The following is an 11814-nucleotide window of genomic DNA, read 5'->3' as shown; positions in this document are numbered from 1 at the left end:
TTTACTCACAGACATCTACAGACTAACTCCATTTTCTACCGACCTGCATACAAGGATGTGTGTTATTGGAGTTCGCTTGACTGGTCCGTTACGACTGAAGGCAAACCCAGGCTGACGATGAATATCCTGAGGGTTTCCTGCATAGGAGCCATCATAACACTCATTGATAGAAACATCTATCCTAGCACCTTTTGGATGATACTGCAATAAATAAAAGAATGGGTTTTCCAAATCTTGTTGATCAAAGATTCCAAATCAACTTTTAGCCACTATTTGTTTATTCTGAGTTACTGGGTACATTAAGAAGGATGACAGGACTTAATTTTCCCTGTTGTAGCTACTACTGGATTTTCCCTGTTGTAGCTACTACTGCTACGTAGTATTGAAAAAAAATATTAAATTTGTTCACTTACCTTCTGAGCTCCATCTAGAAATTTACAATGTAGCTTTCTATAATGGAATCACCTTCCACTAAGGCAACACCAGTGGAAACAAAATTATTAAGAGCCGAGGTGGCGCAGCAGTTATAGTGCAGTACTGCAGGCCACTTTAGCTGACTGTGTTCAGCAGGTCAGCGGTTCAAATCTCACCGGCTCAAGGTTGACTCAGCCTTCCATCCTTCCGGGGTAGGTAAAATGAGGACCCAGATTGTTGGGGGCAATGTAAATATATATATATATACATTGCTTACTGGTGTACACCGCTTAGAGAGTGCTTGCACTTAAAGCGGTATATAAGTCTCATAAATAAATAAATAAATAAATAAATTAAACCCCAAGTGATTTTACTACAATACTTACCACATAATTGAAAATAAACCGGCTGTGACAAAGCTTGAGATGTTTAAGTAAGCTGTAAAGTTTGCGACAATTCAGCGTGCACCATGGGCAATGCAAGTCGTCTCTAGCTTCAGTCTGTTGCCTTGTGTTGTTATTATAAAGAAACTAATAAAAAGAGATAATATTATAAATGAGTTTGTTTAGAAAAAACCTACATCGCAATTCATTTTCTTTCTAGTATGCATTTTATGAATCCGTGCATATTTCTGCTCAAAACCAAGAAGTGATAGTTAGCTCCTTCAAGAACAGGGGGAAATATTTTGCCTAGTTTTCCCTAGTGGATAAAGCACGAGGCTAAAAACCAGGAGATGGTGAGTCCCAGTCCCATTTTAAGCATGAAAGTTATCTGGGTAACTTTGGGTAAATCACTTTCTCTCAACCCAAGTCACCTCACAGGGTGTTTGTCATGGAGAAAAATAGGGGAAGGAAGGAGTATTAGGTATGTTTACTGCCTTGAGTTACTTATAAAGTAATTTATAAACTCTAATAGACAGATAGATAAAATAAGACAACAATGACCTGTAGCAAACAAACATTAGATAGTTAATACCTGATAAAATATTCTCAGTTTCTGACGAGGCTCATTTGAAACATCTCTCTCTTTTCTTGTTTGTAGATCTGATGGCAAAGATTCCTTCACAGCTGAAACAGAATCTGAATAGTCAATGGCTATATAGTCTTAATACAATGTACAAGACTTAAGTCTTTTGAAGGCTATCTTTGCTACATTTGCCAATTACAGCAATTAGTAACTGAGCAATTTAGTTAAATTATTTATTTTGGAAATAGATACTTTAATTAAGACAACAAATGCCAGCACCTGGCTGATTTTCTTTAGGCTATGAATCTAAGGAGGATTCATCCTGGTCAGTATTTTGATAGGAGCTCCCATGATTCTGGCTAGACTGTGAAGTAAAAAAAAATCTGGAATACCTATAATGGAGGAATGGTTGGTGAATTTCATAGAATCATAGATGAGTTTGCAGAGATGGCAAAATTGACTTGTTTGACTATGGAAAAGACTACCTTTGATAGTGATTGGAAACCCTGTTTGGACTTTTTGCTGAAAACGAACGAACAAACAAAAATAAACTTGTGTGATTTCTGAGTTTTATGGTTAGAAAGGATATAATGTGGAAGAGGAGCCATTATGTAACCGTATAGAGAGAGGATATCATAAATACCATATTTAAAACTGCTGTAAAGAAGATCAGAAGCCATTTCTTTATATCTTTCTTTTTCATTTATTTTCTATTTACTTATCACTTTGGTTTTTTTTTTTCTTGTTTCTTTTGTTAAACATTTCTATAATAAAAATGAATTAAAAAATCCAAATTAGACAGATTCAAGGAAAAAGGCAATGGCAAACCACTTTTAACTGTTGGTCAAGAAAAATGTTTGGACATGAAAAATGTAAATGTTCAGGAGATAGTCAACAGATGTCCTTGATTTTAAGGAGACATTGCTTTCCTTCATAGGCAAAACAATCCTACTTTAGTACAAGTTTAAAGTACTATTGTGGGATACACTACAAGGATATTCTGGACTATTATTTATGGTACTTTCAATGCACATATTTATTTTATTATTTCCTATTGAAGATTATTATCACATATTAATCTCCTATATCACTTTAGACTTTCTAAAGCCATCCAGCAAATTTCTTCTGCAGCTACACTGAATAACCATCTACTATGTCACCATAGTACTATGCACACACCTTATGCCACGTCTTAATACATGAATAAAAATGTATGAAAGATGTACTGTGAGACCCATTCAAAGCAAGCAGAAACATCTAATAAAAATGCAGAGAAAGCTAGAAGAAAAGTTTGCTTTTTGAGGTAAGAGCAAATAAAACTTTAGATATAAATGTTTCTGCATACATTGTTAGCAATATTTAAACTATTATTTTTTACAATAGTGATATTTATGATCATATATTTTGCAGGCATCCTATATGGTTTCTAAAACAGGCTTAAGCTGTTTTGCAATTTTAAAGGCTGCAATACATTTTAAATAAAAGGTAATATTGACCTCAACTCGATGACTTTAGGATCATGTCAATTCTTCCAGGCTATAATACAGAAGTGATTCAGTATTAATTTTCTCTAGGAGGTGTTATGTGTATGTGCTGGACTTTCCAGCCCAGTCCAAGCTCCAATATTAAATGGTGGTCCATTCAAATATTTAGGGGTCATCACCTATTCAACCAGTTCTGACCGTTTAGTTTTCAGACTTAAGGTCTGTCAGGACCTGACACTTGCTAGGCTGAAAATTTTTCTTCCTAATCTTTAATATAAGTATTTTTCTTTGCTTTGGTACAATATTTGAATTAACCTCCAATTCTATTCAATTTTTTCATATTAACTAATTACAGACTTATTTTTATTTCTACCATATTATAATTTCATACAGAACATAAACTCTTGTTTATTTCAAATCTGTACCATATTACATTTAAGAAAGCCATTATTTACAGTTGTTATACCTATGTCTTTACTTCTAAATATTTAAACTTTAAGAAAAATTAAATATTAAATATTTCTCAATTTATGCAAATATTCTTTTTTTTTAATTTTTATTAAGTACAAAGAAAAAAAAAGGATTAAAAACATTGAACATGATAAATTGTCTTTGACTGACATCTCAGTCCATATTGTACATTAATTACATATAATATATCTATATACAACTATACATTTCAAGTCTCTATCTCAATTTATCTCTTTATTGTGACCTCCATTTTTGTTTCCCTCCATCTATAGAATTTATTCCATATTTGATAAAATTCTGTTTCTTCCTGATTTTTTAATCTTTTAGTTATCCTATCTAGTTCTGCGCAATACATAATTTTCTTTATTAGTGCTTCCCCACTTGGTACTTCCATTGCTTTCCACTTTTGAGCAAATAGTATCCTTGCTGCTGTGACCACATGGATAATTAAATATGTGTCCTCTTTATTTACATTTTTCTCTAGTATTCCTAATAGTAATGTTTCCGGTTTGTATTGAATGTTTTGCCTAGTCATTTCTATTGCCCAATCCCAGACCATACGCCAGTACACCTGTGCTTCTCTACATGTCTACCATACATGAAAAAAGGTGCCCTTTTCTTTTTTACATTTCCAATACATAGATGAATATCCGTTATACATTTTGGCTAATCTGGCCGGAGGGAGATGCCATCTGTAAACCATCTTATACAGGTTTTCTTTATATGATGTCGCCACTGTGATTTTGTTATTTCACTCCCATACTTGCTGCCATTGATCCATATTTATATTATATCCTAGATCTATTTCCCATGTCACCATTGTTTCTTTAACCTGCTCCTCATATAGTTTATGTTCCAACAGGTGTTTATAAATATTCTTTATTTATTTTTTTCTCCGGGCCTAGCAGTATTTTATCTAACCCCGTATCTTGTCTGTTAATTCCCCATTCTTGCTTATCCTTCATGTATCTTGCTCTGGAGATAAGACCACCACTCCATGTCTATTCCTTGTTGTTTTAGCTCTTGTTTTTGTTTTAAATAACCTTCTTCTGTCAAGATGTCTTTATATATAATAGCTTTGTCTATCCTGTACAAATTGGAGTATGTGACTGCCTCCAATGGCGATAGCCAAGCCGGGATCTTTGTGTAATATTGATGTTTAACTATATTCCAGCTTTTTATTAATTCTTGCCGAACCTTATGTCTTAAAAAATATTGGTGGTTTCTGCTTTGCCCCATCCATATGTGAGCATGCCAGCCCTGCTGGAGGTCATAACTCTCTAAACGTAAACATCTTTTATTTTCTAAGGTTATCCAGTCTCTAATCCATGTTAGGGCTGCTGCTTGGTAATATAACTCCCAATCTGGGAAACCTAAACCTCCCCTCTCTTTGGCATCCTGTAGTGCCTTTAATTTTATTCTTGCCTTCTTACCGGACCGCACAAATTCTAAGGTTAATTTATTCAGCTCCTTGAAAAATTTCTTGTCTAATTGAATTGGAATATTCTGAAACAGGAGTATCATTTTAGGTAAGATGTTCATTTTCACTGCGGCAATTCTCCCGAGTAATGAGAGATGTAAATTTTTCCAGCAGTCTAAAACTACTTTTATATTCTTGACCAATTTGCCATAATTGTCTTCTTTAATTCATGAGCAGCGAGCTGAAAAACTATCCCTAAATATTTTAATTTGGAAAATACTTGTATACCTAATTTTGCCTCAAGGTTTCCTTTTTGTATGTTAGTCATGTTTTTTGTGATAATCTTTGTTTTGTTTCTATTTATTTTCAAACCTGCCGGATCCCCATACTCTTCCAATATTTCGAATAATTTCTGGCCTGATTGTTCTGGGTCTTCTAATATAAATGCTAAGTCGTCTGCATAAGCTTGAAGTTTGTATGTTTCTTTCTTGATCTTAAGTCCTTTAATCTGCTTTTTTTGTCTTACTACTCTAGCAAGAATTTCTAATGTATATATGAATAACAATGGCGAGAGAGGACATCCTTGTCTTGTGCCTTTCTGTATGTTGAATTTATCAGTGGCCTCTCCATTTATTATAATCTGGGCCTTTTGTTCAGAATATATTTATGCAAATATTCTTAAATAGCAAATATATCTTAAGAAACAGGGAGCTATAATTATTATGCATTTTTAAAAATAAAGATATTTGAAGTTATTAAAAATTTTAAAGATCAAGCTTTGAAATGGGCCCAGAAACAAATTTCAAGCAATGCTGACAGATTAGCACTGAAACTAAAGGCTCTCTAAGACAAAGCAGGTATATATTGTACAAGTTCCAATAAGCGACATTTCTTCATTTGAGCTTCAGAGGCAGATTAATCCAATTAATTTAATATAATCTCAATATGACTCATGTAATATTTTACATTTACTTGAAATAAAAGAGTTTTAAAAATTATTCCAGCAAAGGGAAGGGATCTACAGCAAGCAAGCAGCACAACTAGTATCTCTGTTTCAAATATTCACCTACCTATAGTCTGTGTAGGTTTAACAGAACTTGACTTATTTTCTTGAGGGAGACTCTCTGAATTCCGTGTTGAAAGGGGCTTAGCTATAGGAGTGGAAGGTTTATCATTTGTTTCTCCAGTCCATCGAAGTGTAAACTGAAGTGTTGGTCCCTGAGAAAATGTTTCAAATGGTGGAAGCCTCTGAAATAAAATAAATAAATTTTTTAAAGAATTTTCGAAAGGAGTGTTTCATAAGGTGAAATGGAACAAGTCATTCATAAAAAAAAAATATTGAGACAGTTAAACTGTTAAGAGCCAAATAACCTTCACTGCAATAGTGGGGCAGTGGAATGGCTTGTGCACTGCAAATATTTATAGTGAGAACATGGCATACTTGACATCTAATTATATTCTCATGTATCAATTTGTAAATTGTATTTCCCCTTTAGCTGTTCACTCTCAGCCTGCAAGAGATTTCAAATGTGATCCCAACACACTAGTAAATGATCAGTCATCTGAACATCAAGCCTTATGGAGCGTAATCCTCTAAAGAAGAAATATTTATTTCAAAATATTTCATTGGAGTATTGCTCTATTACAGAACTAACCTGTACTTTTCCCTTCTAGTAAGTTGCCTTATTAATAAAATTTCAGGTCACTAACATCCCAAGCTAAGGAAATTCATCAACTTCGTGCAACTTTTAAGAGGAATTCTGGTTCTTACCTTTCCATCAAGTATTGTTTCCCATGTTGCTCTTTTCTTGCTGATAGGACATTCTTCCATTTCTTGCATTGCTACTTCATATTCTCCATCAAGAAGCTGCAACCGTCTGTTACAAAAAAAATGTTATTATTCAATATTCAATGTTGGTCACATAGCTTGGTTTAATTTTTATGAATTTTATGGGGTTTTTTCATTATCTCTAAATTATCCACTTTAATGTTGTGAAATAAATACATATTTCTTAATGTAGAAAAGGATATAAAAAGTAAAATGTCAAATTCATATTAGGGTAAAGGATTAAAACTCTGGGCTGTGAACAAAACCATTCAACTATTTCCAAAATTAAAATCTGTTCAAGGAATTCATACATTATAATACATTATATTATATTTCAACTGTTAACCATGTTTCTATGTTATTTGGAAGAAATATAGCATACTGAAATGTTAGCTGGCCTATTGTTACTTTTTATCTCTAATTGTTTGATCTTCTTGAGATTGGCAAAATTCCTGTATCAGAAATATCATAAGCATTTTTTTTAAAGATTTAGTGCTAGAAATGTTAACTGTATGCCATATGCCCTTTGTCTGTGAAGGTGATTTATGTAAAACAATTTCCTATTTTAAAAGGAAAAATGCTGATTTTTTTTTTTTATTACACTGATCTCTGTCATAACTATGTATCCTGGACTGACTTAGGGCTTGGCTTAATAAAGAGAGGCTGGATCCCAACACTGTAAAGGATTCTTGATCTATCTCTAGATTGGCAAATGCAGATAGTCTTCAACTTATAACCACAACTGAGGCTAGGACAGTTGTTAAGTGAGTTTTGGCCCATTTTACTACCTTTTTGCCACAGTTGTTAAGCAAATCACTGCAGTTGTTGAGTGAATCATGCAGTTATTAAGTGAATCTGGCTTGCCCTGATGACTTTGCTTTGTCAGAAGTAAGAAGCAAAGTCAATGGGGGATGTTTTCCCCAGTACCGTTGTAACTTGTACCAGGATACAATCTGGGCCGCTCACCTGGGACCAGAGGCTTTGTCTTCTGAGCCTTCAGAGTTGTGCTGGAGCGCCCATCCCCTCAGGGGAGCTCTTCCCTCCCCCCCTCTAGCCCAGCACAGGGATCAATCCTAGATTGGATCCTGCAATATCAACCTGGGACATGTATATTCACCTGGCTGCAAGTTGAGAACTACTTGTATATATTATTGCTTCTATTATTTCTATCAAGCTTTGTTGCTCTTTAAATTTACTCCGAGATGACTGATACACGCCCCACAGACCCACCCACGCTTGGCCTTTTCTTGCTTCTTCCCACCCTTATAATCATAGATTCACTTTACTTCTCATGTTTGGTCCATTTGGATGAATTCTATTATTTGAAAAAGAGAAAAAAATGTTGCTTTTCAAATATACTGTACATATGCTTTGTGTGGTCCTAAAATAACACACACTGTTTAACGTATCTTTTGTAGATGTAACTACTTTCAGTCCAGCTACCATTGTTAATTGTGGTTAACAGAATTCTGGCAGAAAAAGATAACCCTTGAAGTCTAATAAAGGACCCTATTTTAAAGATGTGAAAATGTGTATTTAAGAATTGAAAATGTGTATTTAAGAATTTTTACTATAAACACATTTTCAAATCAATTGATCTGTACATAAATTTTACACTTCAAATTTTCACTTCTGTTGTGAACTTTGAATGCAGACGAACATCAGTAGATTGTACTGTTTTACTGTGTTGTTACTAAAAAACAAGTTTATAACTTGTTTTAAAATAAAAATCAATGTGCTTTTTCATCTGAAGAACTCCTACATTAAAACATTCTAATTTTAAATTTAGCATGAAAATCAGAATTGAGTTATCTTTATTTTTTGGCAATGTTTAATCACAGGTGGTAATTACTATGTCAGTATAGAAATGGGAATAAAGCATTCAATCTCAAAAAAGGACAGTACCTATGCAAGCGCAATATAGACAGCATAGAAGAGTGTTGAAATGGCATCAGCTGCAGATATTTATGCCATAAATTCATAAATAGTTTTACAATATAAATATATATAACTAAATATATCTTAATTTTAGGGGGTAACAATTTCTCTCAGAGATTTTATAATGCAATGAAGAATATTTTAATTCTATTCTGGGAATGATGAGCCTTCAAAAATTAAATTTGATCGAGAACCCTTAGGCCAGACATGTCAAACTTGTGATGTTGCGCGACGTATCAGAACTTTTTTCCCATTGCCGGCAATGGGGTGGGCGCGGTTTCGTTATGATGCGTCTGGCCCGCGGGCTGGCAGTTTGACACCCATGCCTTAGGCTAAATCCACATTTAAAAGGCTAATAGAAATATATGCAAGGAAAAAAACTCATTTTTAAAGAACACATTACCTATTTTTATCAAATACAGTCATTTGTGCTACAAAAGTCTTTTCCCCATCTTCACGGTTGGAAGAATTTCGTTTTCTTCGAGCTGGAAGCTCTTCATTAACATCTGTAATTAAATACAGTTATTGTATGAACATAATATTTACTAATATAATTCTTACTCATGTAGCTTGAATTTTATTACTTGAATTTGCTCATAAACAGCTATTTACAGATACATAATAAAAATAGAAAGCAATGAAAAAACTAAGATCATATCCTTTCTTTGGTATAGAAATCCTTTCTAGGCAGCAAAGTTTTAATATGCACAAGAAGATTGTATTAAAACAATTCACTACTCTCAATTGCATATGTTCTAGATCAGGGGTGTCAAACTCGCAACGTCATGTGATGTGTCGCTGCATATTGCGACTTTTTTTCCATTGCCGGCAATGAGGTGGGCACGGTTTCACCATGATGCATCCGGCCCGTGGGTCAAGAGTTTGACACCCCTGCTCCAGATAAAAGGATACTAAGGTACCAGATGCATAAAAGTAAATTCAATTTGCATTCTGCTAACATAGGCCCTTTGGATGCTGACAGGAAATCCAACTTCAAGGTGTGCTAAAAGTACAGTGGAACTTGTAGAATTTGTAGTCTTGTTTAGGGCTGATCTTTCTCTTATTTAAGGTTTATCATTTCTCAAATACTAGCCAAAGTATTTTCATTATTCTTGTTTCAAAATGTATGACCTACATATGCTATATATTCTCTAGGGCAAAACAGATTCTAGCCAATACGGAAACACCAAATTACTTAACTGAATTGTATTTATTATAGCAATACGTTAAACTTTCTCAAACTACCTGCAATAAAATGATTGCATCAAGAACTGAAAACCTTGCCCTCAGGAAGTGGTTTATTCTCCATTTATGTCTTTTTCCAAGTTGCTGTTCTCTCCTGTTTGGATTTATAATACACAAGGCGAAGGCCAAAAAGGAAAATTATATAAGAATTAGGTTTTTAAAAATATTTTAATATTCTATTGGACAGCTATAGCAACCAATTTAGGCTCCTTTGGAAAATGAAAGATAGGAATAAATAAATAGTGATGTGAGAATATCTTTTACAATTTTCCCTGAAAAAGAAACCTTACTCAAGGACACGCGGGCCTGAGTCAAAACTGAAAGAAGGCAGATAAAAGGTATGCATGAAATCTTATGCAATGAACATCTGCACATTCAAGAACTGACTCCATCTTTTTATTTCAAGTGAAAGTGAAATAGACTTCACTCTTACCAATATTTTCATTTGTTTCACCATTTATCATCCCATTAAATTCTCTTCTTCCTGGACGAGTTACTCTGAATAATAATGAATAAGACTTCACCATGTGGCTGTTACTGGGTTCAAACTCATTGCTGGAAACGGCCAATGATGGAAAGTTGCCCGGCTTTATTTGGCTGGTGTCTGGATTCAAAGGTACCTGCTTTTTCCCTGTAGGTACTTGTCTTATAGGACAGCTAACATCCTGCAGACAAATATAAGATGATTTGCTGAGCACAGCAGAGCAAAACCCAAGATTATCCATTTATTTATTTTACAAGATTTTATATATTGCCCCAATATAAAATCTGAGTGGTGCACAGCATATCCAATCCACATTAAAACAAAGCAATAACTAGATGGTGCCCTAGAACAGCCCATTATGGGCCAAAGAAAGATTGGTTTTCAGATCCCTCCAAAAGGACAGGGGATACTGGATGAAAAAGGCTTACATTTTTCTTCTCTTCCCTCGCTAAAGGTTTGAACGTTTGAACCAGACCATACTTGGACAATATTTTTTTGTGGCTAATCTTTCTATAAAACATTGGTCAGATCAAATACAAAAAATGAAAACATTTCTACCGACTCTAAAAATCACTTTTATATCACCTAGTTTGAACTTGCTCATATTTGCGACTTTTCCAAGAGTTTCAGAAGATTAATATTAGAGACACACTGCATCTAAAATATATTGTAATAGACAAGCAAACAAGCAAGTTTTATATTGAAGCCTGAGGACTAGATCTACATTATGTCAAATATTAATTAACAATATAGCTCTATCTTTATATTATCAGAAATGACCAAAATAAAGTTATCAAGTTTGCAGATTTCATAATTTAGCTTTAACTAAAATTGTTAACAAAACATTTTCCTAACTTAATTACACTGGATTATACCTTTCATTTTAAATCTAAAGTTGTAACACTATGTCTGAAATTCTGTTTCATAATATTCTTGCTGAAATTCTAATTAACTTTAAAAAAAGCTATCATTAGAAGCATGCTATTTTGAGTTTTTACACTCAAAGAAAAAAGCTGTTTAATAACCTACTTTAACAAATTTGCACATTTCCCCCCCAATTTAAATGCTATAATTGGAACAATACCAATAAATGTATATGGCATCAGCTTTAATTGATAATATTTCAACTTGCACAGCTGAAAAATGTGGATGGTATTCTGGAACTGATGAAGTAATCAAAAATATCTAGATTATTTTTATTAATAACTTAGATGATAGTAAACCTTAATTGAAGGTAGAGACAAAAGATGTACCAATTAATATATTTTTACCTAGTTTCTAATATTCCATTTGGATAGTACTATTGTATATACAGGATAAATTTTCAACTACAGTATGCCTAAATTAAATTTATTTCCAGGCTTCTGAGGTTTGTCATAAAATTGCTGACAAACCCCCTTATCCTAGGAAGCTGTCACTGCCATGAACTGTGTTCTAGAAGTAATAATGGATTAGATGTATCTTAACATAATGAAATTGAATTCTTTTCAGTTCACTGTTAGTTCTTGAGGTGTGCAGGATCTACATTTGAAGCAGAAAAATATTTGGCTCTAGTATGATACAT

The 11814-nt window shown here is 33.6% G+C and overlaps 1 protein-coding gene across 2 annotated transcripts in view; it reads right to left on the bottom strand.

Annotated features, from left to right (window-relative positions):
* SUZ12 (SUZ12 polycomb repressive complex 2 subunit) overlaps window positions 1-11814 on the bottom strand; it is a 32325-nt gene that overhangs the window by 7422 nt on the left and 13089 nt on the right. For both annotated transcript variants that reach the window (XM_039343606.1, XM_039343605.1), the window contains 7 exons: window positions 10200-10431; window positions 8925-9027; window positions 6527-6632; window positions 5826-6003; window positions 1390-1481; window positions 801-944; window positions 44-201 (listed from right to left, as the gene is read on the bottom strand). In XM_039343606.1, coding sequence (XP_039199540.1) covers window positions 44-201; window positions 801-944; window positions 1390-1481; window positions 5826-6003; window positions 6527-6632; window positions 8925-9027; window positions 10200-10431 — 1013 coding nt within the window. The remainder of the gene's footprint in view (window positions 1-43; window positions 202-800; window positions 945-1389; window positions 1482-5825; window positions 6004-6526; window positions 6633-8924; window positions 9028-10199; window positions 10432-11814) is intronic.

Source organism: Crotalus tigris, unplaced genomic scaffold (genome assembly GCF_016545835.1).
Source record: "Crotalus tigris isolate CLP2741 ecotype Arizona unplaced genomic scaffold, ASM1654583v1 scf7180000017865.1625608, whole genome shotgun sequence".
Lineage (NCBI taxonomy): Eukaryota > Metazoa > Chordata > Lepidosauria > Squamata > Viperidae > Crotalus > Crotalus tigris.
Note: the sequence above shows the minus strand (reverse complement) of the source record. Positions and strands in the feature narration are given on the sequence as shown.